Consider the following 16,285-nt stretch of genomic DNA (forward strand, 5'->3'; position numbering starts at 1 on the left):
CGGTGGCCTAGGTAGGTCAGTAGTGCGTAACGTCGCGTTGCATGTTTCGTCGCCCGATTCCTGAGGATTTCGCTGAGTCAGCTTCTCAACGGTACGGTCCGCGTCTTCGTCGCTATCATTGCTACACACGTTGGATTCGTCGTTTTGTATCGTTTTATTTCCGAGGAGCGTTCGCGGATCTTCTTGGTCGGTTTGGCTTAAAGTTAACGTTCTTTCAATTTCGCGCGCGTTCGAGAAACCGATCGGATGTATCGGTTTTTTAATTGTCACCAGAGTTCGGTTGTGAAAGGAAATTTCGCTTTGTTCTTGCAGCAGGTACGGACTACCTAAAAGTCCTACTACTCCATTAGGAAAGTCCGGGGTGTCGACGACGTAAAAAAGTGTCTGGCTTCCGGTTATTTTTATGCTCGCGGTACCGGCGGCCACGATGCTTCCTTGTAGGCCTCGAACGTTGACGCTCTCGCAACTAGTGATCGGCGCGTCATGTCGGAGCGCATTCGCATTAATCAAGTTCAGCATGGACCCGGTATCTATTATAAATTCGCCTATCCCGTTGATTAGCGCCTTTGATCGTATCCGAAGGCGGGGAGTGGGCGCCTGTAAGAACCCGCGGGGCTCATGTCCCGGCTCCGTAGATTTTGCGGTTGCGAGGAGGGTGCGCCCGTTCTGGATGGACCCGGAGAACGGGCGCGATTCGCGTTTAAATTACCGCGTTCGTATGAGCGGCTACGTGGTTGATAATTATATTGATCTTGCGGAGGATCGCGTCCTCGACCAGGAGGCGGGCGTGAAGCGATCCGTATTGGTTGCTGTTGCCAAGCCGCGTCGCGTGCAAAATTTTCCTCTCTTCTTCTATAAGCTAGTTCTTCCGAATCACGAGGTTCGGGTGGTCGGTACCACCCTTCCGATCTATAGGGTTCGGCGTGGTAACGGTGTTCAGGATAAACGGGCCCCTGAGCGTAACGATATTCGTTACGAATAGGGGGTTGATAATGCCCGGACCTTCGTGGGCCATAATGCTGATATTCGCGAACGTTAATGTTATACGAGTAACGGGGATATTCTAGTTCCGCGGATGGCGGTGGTTCCCGCCATTCTCTCCAGCTTCGGTCATAATCGTAGGGAGCGGGAGTACGCGGCGGTAGAGGGTACAAATCATCGCTAAAACTCGCGGCGGATGTCCGTTTTCGGTCGCGTTTTTCTACGTAGATGGCCTCGTCCATCGCCTCCTCAAGTGTTCCCGGCACTGCAGCACTAACCGCATGTGACAAGTGTAAGGGTAGTCCCCGAATGAACGCTTTACGTGCCAGACGTTCGAGACCGGCGAAGTCGTAGCCGTCGCCCACCTCGTTGCGGGCACTGACCTTAGCCTGATGAAAGGTTCGCGTAAACCGATGGATGTATTCTAAAGTGGTTTCGCCCGATCGCGCAGTTATATGCTCGAGGTCGAAACGGATCTCTTGATGAGTTCGATTGGGAGCATAACGTTTACGAAGTAATTTTAAAAGTTCGGTTACATTTGCGCATCTACTTTCTTCTACGTAATATTGGATGGGCCGGAATAATTTGCTTATTAATCCCTCGAGGAATTTATCTTCGTAACCCGCGGGGATTCGTCGCTTCGCGGTTTCCACAGCATGTACGAATTCTTCAAAGGAAATATGCGGTGGGTCAAAACGCGGAACAGATTCTAAGACGCGATAGACTCGATCTTCCTCCTCTCGATTAATACGCCAGGACTCGTACGCAGAGGATCCCAGGGTAGTGGAGCCTCTTGAATCGCGGTGAGTCGGTGGAGTACTCGGAACGGATGGAGGACCGCGAGAAGGGAGAGTATCGTGAACTAAGTGCATATTGACGAGTTATGTGATACTTGATTAAGCAGAAAGCGCGGTCAAGTTGCGGACAGTATCCCACTTCTGACACCAATTTGTTACGTCCCGTCTTGCGGGGCATTTATTATATACTAAATCCTAGATACGGGTTCTGCCGCTTAAAACGCTAAGGCGCACCTTGACCTACCTTTCAAAGATAAGGGGGTATAGGATGGGAGACCGGGGATCAAAATACGCGATTGAGGTTATTCGGATGTGTAAGTGTATTTCAATTTGGCTTATCTTACATACCCTTCGCTGTCTTCGGGTGTCGTCAGCAAATACTTCCCTTGCACGCGTCGGTCACTCACACAAGAGGTCTCGCTTTACACTTAGTACGCGGATTCGACGGAACACTAGACTCGCGGCGCGTGGCTATGACTCGACCTTGGAAGATGCAAGCGGTTGGTGGTGGTCCTGCACAGCACACGGGTGCACCCCTGGAGCTTGTCCTATTATGGGCCTGGAACGTCAGACCTCGGGGATACACTCGTGTTGAACCGTCGGCCGAGCACGTCGTTGATGATCTTCCTGATTTCGAGTTTAGCCAAAACGCGGGTTGCAAACGAGCAGAACTTCGTCTCTGCTTTAAGCTATCACGGAACTGCGGTACTTGCGTCGCGCCGATAACTTATACTCCCAAAAGGGGAGTAGGTCACGCTCTTTGCTTGCGAAAACCTGCAAACAAAGGATTTTCGCCATCGCATTCCGCGAGTTCCCTGATTTCGTATCGCGGGCGTCGCTAAGCGAGAAAATGCTGATGTTTCGCGGATTCCAGAGCAAGACCTCTTTGGAATGGCGAAAGACGAAAATGGGTTATACCTAGGGACGTAACACTCCGAATGCTTTTTATTGCAAAAAAACATACTATATCATGTACGTGCGGCGTACGTTCGCCGATTACTCCGAGACGGGTGGACCAATCGGAACGAATCTTTTTGCGTCTTATAGAGTATAATTCCCCATTGGTCCGGTTAAAAAAATATTTTGCATTTTTTCATTCCTAACGACTTTCTTTTCCAAATGTATGTTCGCCGATTTCTTCGAGACGGATGGAACAATCAGAACGAAACTTTTTGCATCTTGTAGAGTATCTCTCCCACTTGGCCCCGCAATACAATTTTTGTGTTTTTTCATTCCTAACGACTTTTATCATAAAAAACGTAATACTTCATTTATATCTTCCGGCGTTTATGCTGCAGGGAATGTACCGATTGCGATGAAACATTTTACATTTAGTAGGAGGTATATCCGCGATGATCCCACTTGCAAAAATTTATGGAATTTGTTAATAACTACTGTCATAGCGAAAAATGTATTCCTTGATGTTACTCTGCAAGGAATGTATCGTTCGCGATGAAACCGTTGATATTTAGTAGGATATACAGGGTGACACGCGACTACCTCGACATCCGAAGACGGATGATTGCTAAGGTGATTCTAAACAACTTTTTCCTTTGCTAAAATGTTGGTTAAGACTTGGTTTTCGAGTTAATAACAAAAAACACCGACCAACCCGAGCGCGTATAGCGCGCAGTCCCAGGGACTGCACTGACTGGTACGAAAACCGGACCTGTCATAGGTCGTGAACGAATGGCTTGGCACCCCGTCGGCATAGCACAATAAAAAAACTTAACTGGTAGAACACCTTTAGTCGTTTAAAATGAATACGGAACCTAATCTCTTGTCGCCTGTCATAATGTAAAAGTGGAAATTCTAAGGATTCTAAACAACAAATAAAAATGTTTGAAGCGGAATAATTAATAAACGTTTGAATTGGAGGCTACGCTAATGATGCAAAATTTGAAAACAATTTAAATGAAACTTATCCATTCGTTTCTAAATTAACTTGCTACGCTGAAAGCAAAAACATTATGATAGGCGACAAGAGATTAGGTTCCGTATTCATTTTAAACAACGGCTAAAAATGTTCTACCAGTTCAGTTTTTTTATTGTGCTATGCCAATGGGGTGCCGAGCCGTTCGTTCGCGACCTACGTCAGGCCCGGTTTTCATAGCCGACATTGCAGTCCCTGAGCCGCTCGGATTGGTCAGTGTTTTTTGTTAACAACTAGAAAACCAAGCCTTAACCAACATTGTGGAAAAGGAAAAAGGTTGTTTAGAATCACCTTCGCAACTATCCCTCTTCGGCTGTAGAGGTAGTCGCGTGACACTCTGTATATTCGCGATGATCCCACTTGCAAAAATTCATGAAGTTTATTGTTTATTAACCATTTAAATTTGGTCAATATTTTTTCAGTTTATGGTTAGTAGCTAAGCAACAGAAATCCAAAATCACCTTACACTATCCTACAAATACTACAGGTTCCACTAAAAAGTGTGAAATAAAATAATTTTTAACAAAAAACATATCCGACTTCGAAATGCACTAAAAAGTGTCAAATAATTTCTATTTCATTTATACCAATATTCCATAGCTATTAATAATATCTACTTAATCGTTAAACAGGATACCAAATATACATTTCAAAGTGGAGTTCGTTCTGAACCTTCATCGAGAGTAGACGTGTTTACTAGCTCTCCGATACATTCTGATTGCTTGTACACCGCGTGTTACCTTGCGCGGGGCTCCTGCCCTTATAAACACCGCCTAAACGCGAGTGGAAAATCACGTGAGTGATTTTACAATGGCTTTTTTAACCAAAAGCCATCAGCTTAATAGTTCTAGTTTCAGTGCTACCTTAAGTGAAGTTCCCAATTCCGTTGTTAAAAGTGCAAATAGTATGAGTTATGCCGCAGCTGCTCAGAAGAACCACTTCCCGAAAAGAGATCAAGGGCTGATATTGGATTGTGTCGAAGGCTTAAATCTAACGGATTACACCGTAGCAGTAGGCGATATTGTTCATCCCAAAAACATTCTGTACTCATCCAGAATTTCGCACAACCGAGTTTGTTTGTACTTGTCCAGTAAGGACTTGGTAAACGATATTACTGAGAAACACGAATTCCTTAAAATAGGAAAAGAAAAAGTCACCATTAGACCTCTAATTTCGAAACAACAGAGAGTCATTATCTCCAACGTGGCCCCTCCAATTCCTCATCACATCATTGAAGACAAAATTGACAGCCTCAATATCAAACGTAGTGCTCCTATCACAACTTTGAAAGCTACTATAGCTAAAGACGGCTACGAACATGTTCTTAGTTCGAGAAGGCAAACCTACATTAACCCTAGTGATGTCCAAAAATTACCTGAGTTCATCAAAATTGTCTTTGATGAGACTACGTACTATGTTTATCCTAGTACCGACGTGTTGAAATGCTTTCTATGCAAAATTGAAGGCCATATTGCAAAGCATTGCCCTAGTTATATGGATTCAAATGTAAACGCAACCACTGTTGTCCCCTCGGAATCCGGCACCTTGGAAAATTCCGGCCCATCAACAAGCGACAAGCAACATACGAGAGACTCTAATCCAACTACGGGCAATAAGAAAACGATTAAGAATACACATTCCATTGACTACACGACTCATTCGGTAAACGCTCCCGTCTCTCTAAATGACTTACAGGAATATCCTACTACTGGAATAAACACCGTTGTTGATCTCTCGTCACAGCCCACTCAACTGGAAATTTCTCCCCGCACTTCCGACTCTCTACCCTTTAAGCTTCCTCTCTCAGGAACGAAAAGGCCTCTATCCAGCTCCTTGTCATCAAGCAGTCTTACCAACACGCCCAGTGAGCAACTACCGTCTTCCATCACTAAAAACAAACAAAGAAAAGCTCCAAAAAAAATCAAAAAATTTATGAACAGAGAAATCTCCTTAAGTGATGTAGCAGCTCAATTACAACCGATCGCTGATCTCATTACAGCTGACGCACATAAATATCCTTTGTCCATCGAAACGATCACGGAATTTCTGTTCGCGTCCTACGGGAACGCAAATATCTTGAAAACTGCTCTGATTTTCACCAATGATATCCCAGCACTGACATCTATGCTCTCAGATGTTCATGACTTTACCACTGATCGTAATCTTAAAAGCCGCATCAACAGAATAATAAAACGTCTCAACAATACTAGTCCGAACTTTAGTTCAAGTGACGACACTAGCTCTACAGATGACACCGCAGTCTAGCGCTAAAACCGAGTACCCACCTCCATATGGAAATCAACGCAAAATCTAATCCTTCCTGCTTAAGGATTGTTTTCTGGAACGCAAGAAGTTTTATGCAACGAAGACTCGAAGTTGAAAGTGTCTTAAAGGAGATTGACATTTTCATCTGCGTAGAATCGTGGCTTGTACCGAACAACACTATCCGCTATCCAGGCTTCCTGACTTTCAGAAAGGACAGAATCCACTCGAGAGGTGGAGGCATTCTAATGCTAATTCGCAAAAACCTAGCCTTTTTAGAAATAAGTGACATCGTGAGTCCAGACGAGTCTGTCGAATTATGCGGCATCCGCATCAATAACATAAATCCGTGTATCGACTTATTAGTTTGCTACAGAGCCCCAGGTCTCACTCTTTCCCAGGATCAATGGAACACTTTAGCAGAAAATGTCAAGAATAAAAAGAACTGTATCCTTGTTGGTGATTTCAACGCGCATCATACGTATTGGAATTGTCGTTACACTGACAAAAACGGTGAAAGGTTTGAAAACGCGATTGACTTGCTCAATTTATTCTTACACAATGATAGCTCTATTACCTACACAGACGTTCATCGTAATCTTAGCTCTAACATCGACCTAGTTCTTTCTTCCACTAGTCTGTCGGACAAAATTAGCGTCGTAGTTGAAGATGAAACTTGGGGTTCTGACCATTTTCCTATCTTTATATGCGTTAATGCCGGTAAACACCCTTACTCTAAAAAAACGTTTAAAATAAAATCTGTACGAACTGACTGGATCAGGTTTCGCGGCCTCCTCGAAGACAATTTCCCAAAACTATTAACAGCGGAATTTGATCAATCACTTCCCTCTGATAAATACAATACCTTAGTAGAAATTATTTCCTCGGCTGTCAAATTTAGCTCTCCTAAAAAGAATGGCACATCAAACGGCAAAATAAATAATCCTGTTCCATGGTGGGACGCCGAATGCTACAAAATCAAAAAGCTGCGCAAAGCCTCTTACAAAAAATGGAAATTTACTAAAAACTCAGCTGACCTAATAAATTATAAGAAATATTCTGCGTTAGCTAAACGTACCTTCAAACTTAAAAAAAAGGAGTGTTTCAAAAAATTTGCCGAAAACATAAATTTTCATACCGACGCGAAATACGTCTGGAGCAAGTGCAAAATTTTTAAAAATAGTTGGGTAAATACGTCTCCTCAACACTCGGCCGAAAATTTACAACTTCGCCACAAAATCGAAACCGCGCTCAATAAAATAAGCCCGCCCTGGGTACAAACAGATCCTGATTGGCTGCCTGCCACCCACCACAACTCTTTTCTCGATACTCCTTTTGACTTCTTGGAATTCAACGTAGCATTAAATTCCAAAAATGTAAAATCATCCCCGGGTACGGATGGTATCGATTTTGAAATCATCCAAAATTTTCCGATTAAGTATAAACTGCTCTTAGTTGATATTTTTAACGAAATGTACCTAAGGAACAACTATCCAGAGAATTGGAAGCACTCGTTTGTCCATTTTATAAACAAAGCTGATGGTAAAAGCCTCCGCCCTATTTCATTAACATCCTGCCTATGCAAATTATTTGAAACCATGCTTAAAAATAGGCTGCAATGGTGGGCCGAATATAACAATTTCATTCCTTTAAGTCAAAACGGATTCAGGAAAGGCAAATCTTGCGCCGATAACCTGATCAACCTCACCTTAAAAGTTGACGAAGCCTTCACAGAAAAAAAGAATGTATTAGCCGCTTTTCTGGACGTTCAGGGAGCTTTTGACAATGTTAATATTGACATCTTGCTTTCTAAATTGGCCTCGCTTGGGTGCCCCAAAGCTTTGATCCAGTTTATTAAGTTCCTTACACATGAAAGGATGATTTTCACTGATTCCATGGAAAACACTCCAAGACTAGCTCACAAGGGTGTCCCTCAAGGAGGCGTATTAAGCCCTCTTCTTTATTTGTTGTACGTAGCAAACATAACTGACGATGTTTCCAAAACCGTCTTTATTTCTCAGTTCGCGGACGACATCGCGGTCTTTGTGAAATGCGCAACAACTAAAAGGGGTATAAGAATGCTAGAAAACGCTATACTGAAAATAAAACAAAACCTCTTGACACTAGGTTTAGAACTCACACCAAGTAAAACCACATTTATTCACTTTAATAATAAAAAAATATTGCCAGGCTGCACTGAAATAAAATTAGATGATTTCAAAATAAAATCCAGTGCCTCTGTTCCATTTTTGGGAATTGTATTCGACTATAACTTGTCGTTCTCGAATCACACTAGCCTTGTACAGAAGAGATGCTACAAAGCTCTTAATATAATTAAATTCCTTTGTGGTACCTGGTGGGGTTCTCACCCTGATACTTTATTAACTCTTTACAAGAGCTTGGTTCGATCCATCGTTGATTATGGCTGCTACATATACTTTCCCTCACGCAAAAGCTTGGTTGGAAAACTTGAAAGGATCCAATTTTCGGCAATTAGGGCAGCCCTGGGCCTCCGAAAAAGCACTCCCACTAACATTTTGCTGGCGGAATCAAAATTAACTTTCCTGAGCGACCGTGCCAAATACTTAGGCAATTGTTTCATAGCAAAGACCCTATCCATTAAAAACTCTCTCACTTGTAAAACGATAAAAAGCTTTTTCAATATTGCCAAAAAATATTCATCCAACAAGAGAAGAATTCTCCACCAATGTATCTTCGAAATAATGGACACAGGCATCAGTCCGATAATAGATACTCGTACTAATCACAGCCTATACTGCTTCCATTATAATGTCTTAACTACCTCAATTCCTATCAATATCTCACTTGGTCAAACTATAAGAGACGTCGGAGATGCGAACCAGATGCTGAGCGAGCTGGTAGGGTGCGGCGACGCTCTCGATCTTTACACGGATGGCAGTAAAATTGCAGGTTCTACTGCCGTCGGGGCTGCTTGGTCTTGCCCCAAACTAAACTTACATTCCAAAAAAGCCATCAACAATTTTGCTTCTGTGTTTACTGCCGAGTGCATTGCGCTGAATGATGCTTTCGACTTCGCCCTGCAAAATCGAAATAGAAACTTTCACATTTTTTCCGATTCACTTAGCGCCCTTCAGTCTCTACAGTCTACCAAATGTAATATTAAAACCAACCCCTATATCTTCGAAATCAAAAGAAAATATAACGACTTCATAAGTGAAAATCCTTATAATACTTCTATCGAGCTATATTGGATTCCATCGCATATGGGAGTTCGAGGAAATGAGTTTGTTGACGAGCTTGCAAAATCTATGACTTCTTCCTCTACCCTTGACGTTCATTCAGTTCCCTTCACAGACTTATTCGAAATGTTTGATTCCAAAGCCTTTGCTCTAACTGTCAACTCTCTTCGTGAGCAGGGCCTCCTCAAGGGCAAGACCTACTTCCAGCTCTATCACTCTGGAAAAAAGACACCTTGGTACTCAGGAAAATGTCTGTCTCGAGAGTTTATTGTTACCATTAATAGATGTAGGTCAAACCATTACAATCTGGCCGAGTCTCTAGCTCGTATCAATTTCATAAATGATCCCACATCTAAATGTAACGCTGCCAGCGAAAATTTAAATCACATTATATGGCAGTGCCAGCTATATGATCCTCAAAGGAGTAAATTAATTGCTTCTTTGAAAAAACTTTCCTACAGTCTACCACTTAGTATAGAAATACTTATTGCGAAGCCGGATATTAGAGCCTGCCTCTGCATCTTCTCGTTTTTAAAAAATTGTAACCTGTACATTTAGTTACTTAAGCTTCGATTCTATAGTTCAATTGCTTTCTCATTTGATTTAAGTTAATCTGCGTTTGTAAATCTCTATGTTTCCTTCAACTTCAACGAGTTAAAATTAATTACCGCAAAATGTAAAATTTGGCTTGCAAATGTACAACTATGTATAGCAGAAATAAACCTCGTATGAGGTTTCAAATGCTTAAATAAAAAAAAAAAAAAAAAAAAAAAAAAACATTTCAAAGTTTTCGGAGGCGGCGCAAAATTATAAACTTTTCTTCTACTAGGAAGATCCTAGTTCAGGCGTTGGCAACATATGACAAATGACCCATTTGATAATTTCAAGTAAACAACATTCAACGGGAATCAACATACCCATTGCGGATTAACTATATTGCAGTTCACGAGAGACCATACTTAACTCGCGCAGCTCAGTAGGTCTGGGGACATTTTTAATAACCTGTGTGATATAATTTTTTCTTTGAAAAATAACAGGAATTTCGTTGGATCGTATATCTTTACCATATCATCATCGGTTATCAGTTATCGTACGTCATGTATTTCTGTCCACCATTTAAATGATCGCAAAGTAAAAAGCAAGCTGAAGAGAGGAATGACACACGTTATTAAAAATGTACATCAGAAGTGCTACCAACTTCTGATACAATTGTTAAAAATACGAATGTTTTCTGACGTATCTATAACGATTCGAATTTTTTTTTTACGACTTACTAATTACCAGGTTTGCCATACCGCAGTCAAATCGTTATTGGCAGCATCGTATATTCGGGTGTTTTTAATTTTGCGCCGCCTCCGAAAACTTTGAAATGTATATTTGGTATCCTGTTTAACGATTAAATAGATATTATTAATAGCTATGGAATATTGGTATAAATGAAATAGAAATTATTTGACACTTTTTAGTACATTTCGAAGTCGGATATGTTTTTTGTTAAAAATTATTTTATTCAATTTTATACTACAGCTTCGTTATATCTTAAATTACATTTAAGCAGATTAAAAATGTCAAGCAAGTTCCATATCTAAAAAATAATTTCAATACTTGTGCAAGTTAGTATTTCAAAACTTTCTAAAAACAGTTTCTCTTTTAAATGTGTAAAAATCATATTATTATTATACATCAACAATTTACTTTAAAAACAATTACATGCACAGTAATTTACTAACTTAACATGCAGATTATATATTTAAAATTAAATGACTGATTTATAAATTAATGCTTATGGTATTTAAAAGTTTATAATAAAAAAATATCTTACCCATAAGATAATGTGTAAAACCCTTTCTGGTACTTCGGTATACTAATATTACACCCTCTGTGTCGATATGTGTAATATACATTGAAGGACTTTTCATTTTTGGATACGTGAATCTCATTTGCATATGAATATTGTCGACGCTTTGTAAAAAGTCACAGAAATAACGACCAGTCGCTTTTATCATGCAGGCATACCTGTTGTAAAGACGATCATTATTGTTTAATATAAATTTAGAAATATTTCAGTCTCGGTTTTCATATATTTAGAATAAATTACCATAAAATCTGGATATTTACATAATTCAATGATACTTAAATTCTTATGGTTTCAGTTTTATTTTCGGGTTTTTAAGTTAGCACTAACAATAAGTAAAAAACATTGACTTCAGATTGATTTTTTCTTTAAAAACATTTTTTGGTTGAAAGTAATAAAAACATTTATATCATAGGAAGGCAATACATACATCAATGTAATAACTCATGTATACTATTAATAATTATGCAGCAAGAATAAAATTAATTAGATCTTATTGTAATTATATAGAATAAAATATATGTTACTGATTACAATAAATGTCTCTCTTAACCCATTCCATATGGCATATGTGGCCGCAAGTATACAGGACTGGTTAAGACTTCTAAAATCCGTCCAACGAGACAAGTCAGTAAATGTATACAAATTCAAGTACTCGAAGTAAGGCCGGTGCACAGTACTGTTACGAGATGGAAAGTACTATAGACCGATGAGATGTCGGTGAGAGGGACGGCACAGGGGCAAAGGGAGCACTTCGCACGCTCAGCCCTGTCCCCACGTTTGATCTTCGCGTTCAAAGTACGCCGCAACGCTGACTTCGTACCTTCTCGTTTTGTCGCGAAGTTTCTTTCTTCTTTGTCAGGCGACGCGATTAGTGTATGATCGCATCGGCCAATAACGCCCGATAATCTAGAATGCATGTGCGTGAGGTGTGACTTATCGACGACGACCACTCGTACCCGTATTCCTTTCCCTAATGTACAGAGTGATCCTCTCGCTACGCTACCCGAAAGGAAGTGCTGCCACAATAGAATGTAGAAGTCGACATCCCATTTCTATCATCGCTTACTTGACCCCTGCAACGAAGACGGCTGTGTGCATGAAAATGTGTGTAATGAGCAGAAGAGCCCCATTTAAACGCTGTGGGAAACAGAATATTTTCTTAACACATTTTCACGCACACAGCCGTCTTCGCTGCAGGGGCCACCTCCGTCAAGTAAGCGATGACAGGAATGAGATGTCGACTTCTACATTCTATTGTGGCGGCACTTCCTTTCGGGTAGCGTAGCGAGAGGATCACCTTGTACTTTCCATCTCTCAACAGTACAGTAAAAGCTGGATATATACAACAAAAGTTTGGCTGGATATATGCAACATCGCTATCCCCTCCACTTGGGGGGATCCCCCTAAGCCGAACAGAGCCGCTCGGCGAGGAAACCGTGTAATATGATCCGACCGTAATATCGGTGTGACTAATACTAATTGAACGATAAAACTTTTTTATTTTTAACTTTTTCTTAATGAAACTTTTACTAACGAATTTGTGAGATTTTTCTGATTAAGATGGTACCAAACACGATATGATTTGAATTATATTTATTTATTAAAATAATAATAAAACTGTACATATGTATAAGGCAGGCTGTACACCAAAGATACATCAAACACGCAACATGGAACATGCAACACGTTGCATGTTGTGTACGAACGTAGAATAGGTATCGCGGCACGGTACAAACGATTTGTACGAACGTAGAATAGGTAACGCGGCACGGTACAAACGATTTGTACGGACGCAGAATCGGTACCAAGACTGGATATATGCAACGTTTAAATGCCCAGAATCGACACCTCGGCTGGATATATGAAACATTAAATGCCCAGAATCGACACCTCGGCTGGATATATGCAACGTTTGAAACCCGAGCCGATACCGCAACCGGTTTTCATTTCCAATCGTCCTTTGCTTTTCGCCACTTTTAACATCAATTTTAGCAAGTAATTATAATTCAAACTATATCGTGTTTGGTACCACTTTAATCACAAAAATCTCACCAATGCGTTAGTACAAGTTTCATTAAAAAAAAGTCAAAAATAAAAAAGTTTTTTGATTCAATTAGTAATAGTCACACCGATACGTTTCGGTTCTTTCCTTTGATCATCGGACCTCTCTCTTTCCGCCACTGTCTGTCCTTTTCTACGTTCACGCTTGGCTGCTCGTCGCGTGTAACCCGAGATTCGACACCTCGACTGGATATATGCAACGTCTGGGTCCCAATGTTTGTTGCATATATCCAGCTTTTACTGTACATAGATCCTTATATACCAAAAAATAAGAAGCTACTTTTAGGTTATTAGTAGGTTCGGTGAGCTTGTAGAAAAGCTACTCCCTCTCTGATTTCGATGATTTTTAAATATGTTGTAAAATTCAACAATTTAAGCAACTTTTAAGTTATATGCCGAACTCGATTAGTTTACGAGATGTTCGCGAAAGAATATTGTTATTACTACAGCGAATTCTGCCTATCCGCAAATTTTGAAATTTTAGAATTTTGAAATGGTAAGGGGCCCAGTCCACATTTTTGAAGAGGCCTGGCACCTATTTAGTTAAGCTTACGTTTCACTTTTACATATCGTATTTTCAGATGAACTCTGAGGAGGTTTTATATGACTGTAATAAATTTCACGTTATCTTATAATATTTGAAATATACAGAAATTTGTTTTACAATTTCTGGAAATATTCAATCTGTAACAATTTGTGGTGTACAGTAATGCTTCGAAATAAGCAAGTGGCTCGGGACCGAACAGTTGCTTATTTCGAAGCAGGTACGCTATTCGGCTTGACTTTGTTCTCGAAACGGGACGATAGAGAACGCGAGAAGCGAGTGAGAGAACCGAGGTAGCGGCAAATCATAAAGTGATCGGCCGAGCAGGGATGTTATTTTTTGAACAAGGATAGAATATAGCATGCCCTCTCATTCTCGCACTATGCTTTATTTCGAAGCAAATATACCAGACTGAGAAAGCATTATATATATTCCATCCTTCTTCTACTAACCGATGTCACTGCTCAGTCGAGCGTGAAATTTATTACCCTAAACATCGGCTTCGCGCTTTCATGGACCTCTCACTCGTTTCTCGTACCTCTCACTTTGCGGGCGACTTCAAACAAAGAAGAGGGGATAGCGACTTGCTTATTTCGAAGCAGAGACCACTTGCTTATTTCGAAGCATTACTGTATACTGAATAACCAACCCAATTTTATCTGCCTTTCTAAGTACATGATTGTATTTTTATATATTTAGTCTGCATATTTTTCCAATATGTACTTACGATAGAAAGATGGATGAAATTAGATAGGTTATATCTTCTCATGCCGCAGATCTTATGTCCTTAATTGAATGTTAAGATATGCGATCGAATCGCCCCTCTATGTACAATCGCAGGTCTCCGGTACAACCGTCTTTTGTCTGTCTGTCGTCAGTTATATTCGAATGTAGAGATGCCATGTCGTCATGTCGCGGTACCTTCATTATACTTTACATAAAATAAACGTATTAACTCTTTCCATATTCTAAAGCTGGTGTTTAGCTAATAAACCCGAACTACTTCGCCTTAGAGTCCTAACAGGTTATGGACCCAGGCACAAATCGTTGCGCGAATAAGTAAAATAAGTGTTGTGCAAATTAAGAAGGCAAAATGGCGGCATTGAATCCGGCTCAAATTACTAAGCTAGGAGAAAAGGGGTGTACTTCCGAAAGCCCCCCACCCTAGGACAACCAAACTTCGGATTTATAGTAATTAAGGGACGAGAAATCGAATGAAACCATTTTTAACCGACTTCGAAAAGGTGGAGGTTACTCAATTCGATCAGTATATATATATATATGTTTTTTTTTGTATTCACCGATTACTCCGAGATGGATGGACCAATCGGAACGAAACCTTTTGCATCTTGTAGGGTATGTCTTCCGGTTGGTCCCATTAAAAAAAAATTTTTCATTTTTTCATTGTTATTGCAAAATCCAAGGAGTTTTTATTCTCAACATAGGACGATTTCAATGACCCTTTAATATGTTGTCAGGGGCATGATTCTGAACAACTTTTTCATTATGCATAATTAACGAAAAGCTTTAGTTTCCGAGATATTCCTGCAAAACTATTGTTACTACTACATTCAATTGTACGTATGCCTACGTGTCTCTACCGGTGCATGAGTCAGCATGCAGTCGCCGATTCTCTACTGTTTCTATACACATATCGCGTCGACCGAAATTCAGTATGCATATACATATAATAACTATTGTTATTGCAAAATCCGATTCTATACCGCTACTCTGTAAGGAATACACCGATTGCGATTAAACTTTTCACATCTTGTTCATCTTTCCACCATAATTCCATTTGCAAAAATGTATGTAACTTCTTATTGTTAATAACTATCGTTATTGCAAAAAAAACCTATTCTTTAGGGTTATTCTGCAAGGAATGTAGCGAGCGCGATTTTTCAAACTTGTCCCTGCAAGTAAACTTCGTCAGTTTCTTTACTAATTGGTCGCTAATAATAAAACAACTAAAAAATAAAAAGGCTTGGCTTGCTTCTTCACATATCAGGCGCTGGAAGCTGATTTGGACTGTTTCTTTGCAAAAGCAACTGTCGTAATCTTTGCATTTCTGCGAGTGCTCTCTCGTCATGAGGTTTAACGAGGACTTTGTTTGGTGCTAAATTAGATAAAATTAGACCATCTAAACTTTTAACATGACTAAGTGCAACGTAAATTTGGCCTTTTGCAAAATTCTTTTTGCCAAGATCAATTACAGCTTTGTTCAATGTAGTCCCTTGTAATTTGTGCACCGTTACTGCCCAACTTAGAATAAGTGGTAACATTCTGCGCTCGACGTCACCATAACCTTTTGTCGCTTGAAACGTTGCTGAAACTAGAGATATTGGAATATTACCATCAATATCTTTGAATCTATTTCCAATGGATTCGTCGTCAAATTTTATAAGTACTGAATCCGGCAATTCTCCCTGTTCTAGTTGATCTCTTCGAAGTGCCGGCCATGTAAATTTCTTTACTATTCCCATTGCGCCGGTTATCAAACCATCAGAAATTGATAGGTTTCGTCGCAGTATAATTCGCGATCCCTCAGTTAATGTTATTGTATGCAACAGTCCGCCACAATTATTTACATTTACAGGTATGACATTTTCTGGTGGCTTTTTTCCATAT

The 16,285-nt window shown here is 40.2% G+C and overlaps 1 protein-coding gene across 8 annotated transcripts in view; it reads right to left on the bottom strand.

The window, feature by feature from the left end:
- Positions 1-16,285, bottom strand: part of LOC117611006 (soluble guanylate cyclase 89Da) — a 137,373-nt gene that overhangs the window by 47,369 nt on the left and 73,719 nt on the right. For all 8 annotated transcript variants that reach the window (XM_076689903.1, XM_034338889.2, XM_076689905.1 and 5 more), the window contains one exon: positions 11,017-11,210. In XM_076689903.1, the coding sequence (XP_076546018.1) occupies positions 11,017-11,210 (194 nt within the window). The remainder of the gene's footprint in view (positions 1-11,016; positions 11,211-16,285) is intronic.

Source organism: Osmia lignaria, chromosome 9 (assembly GCF_051020975.1).
Source record: "Osmia lignaria lignaria isolate PbOS001 chromosome 9, iyOsmLign1, whole genome shotgun sequence".
NCBI lineage: Eukaryota > Metazoa > Arthropoda > Insecta > Hymenoptera > Megachilidae > Osmia > Osmia lignaria.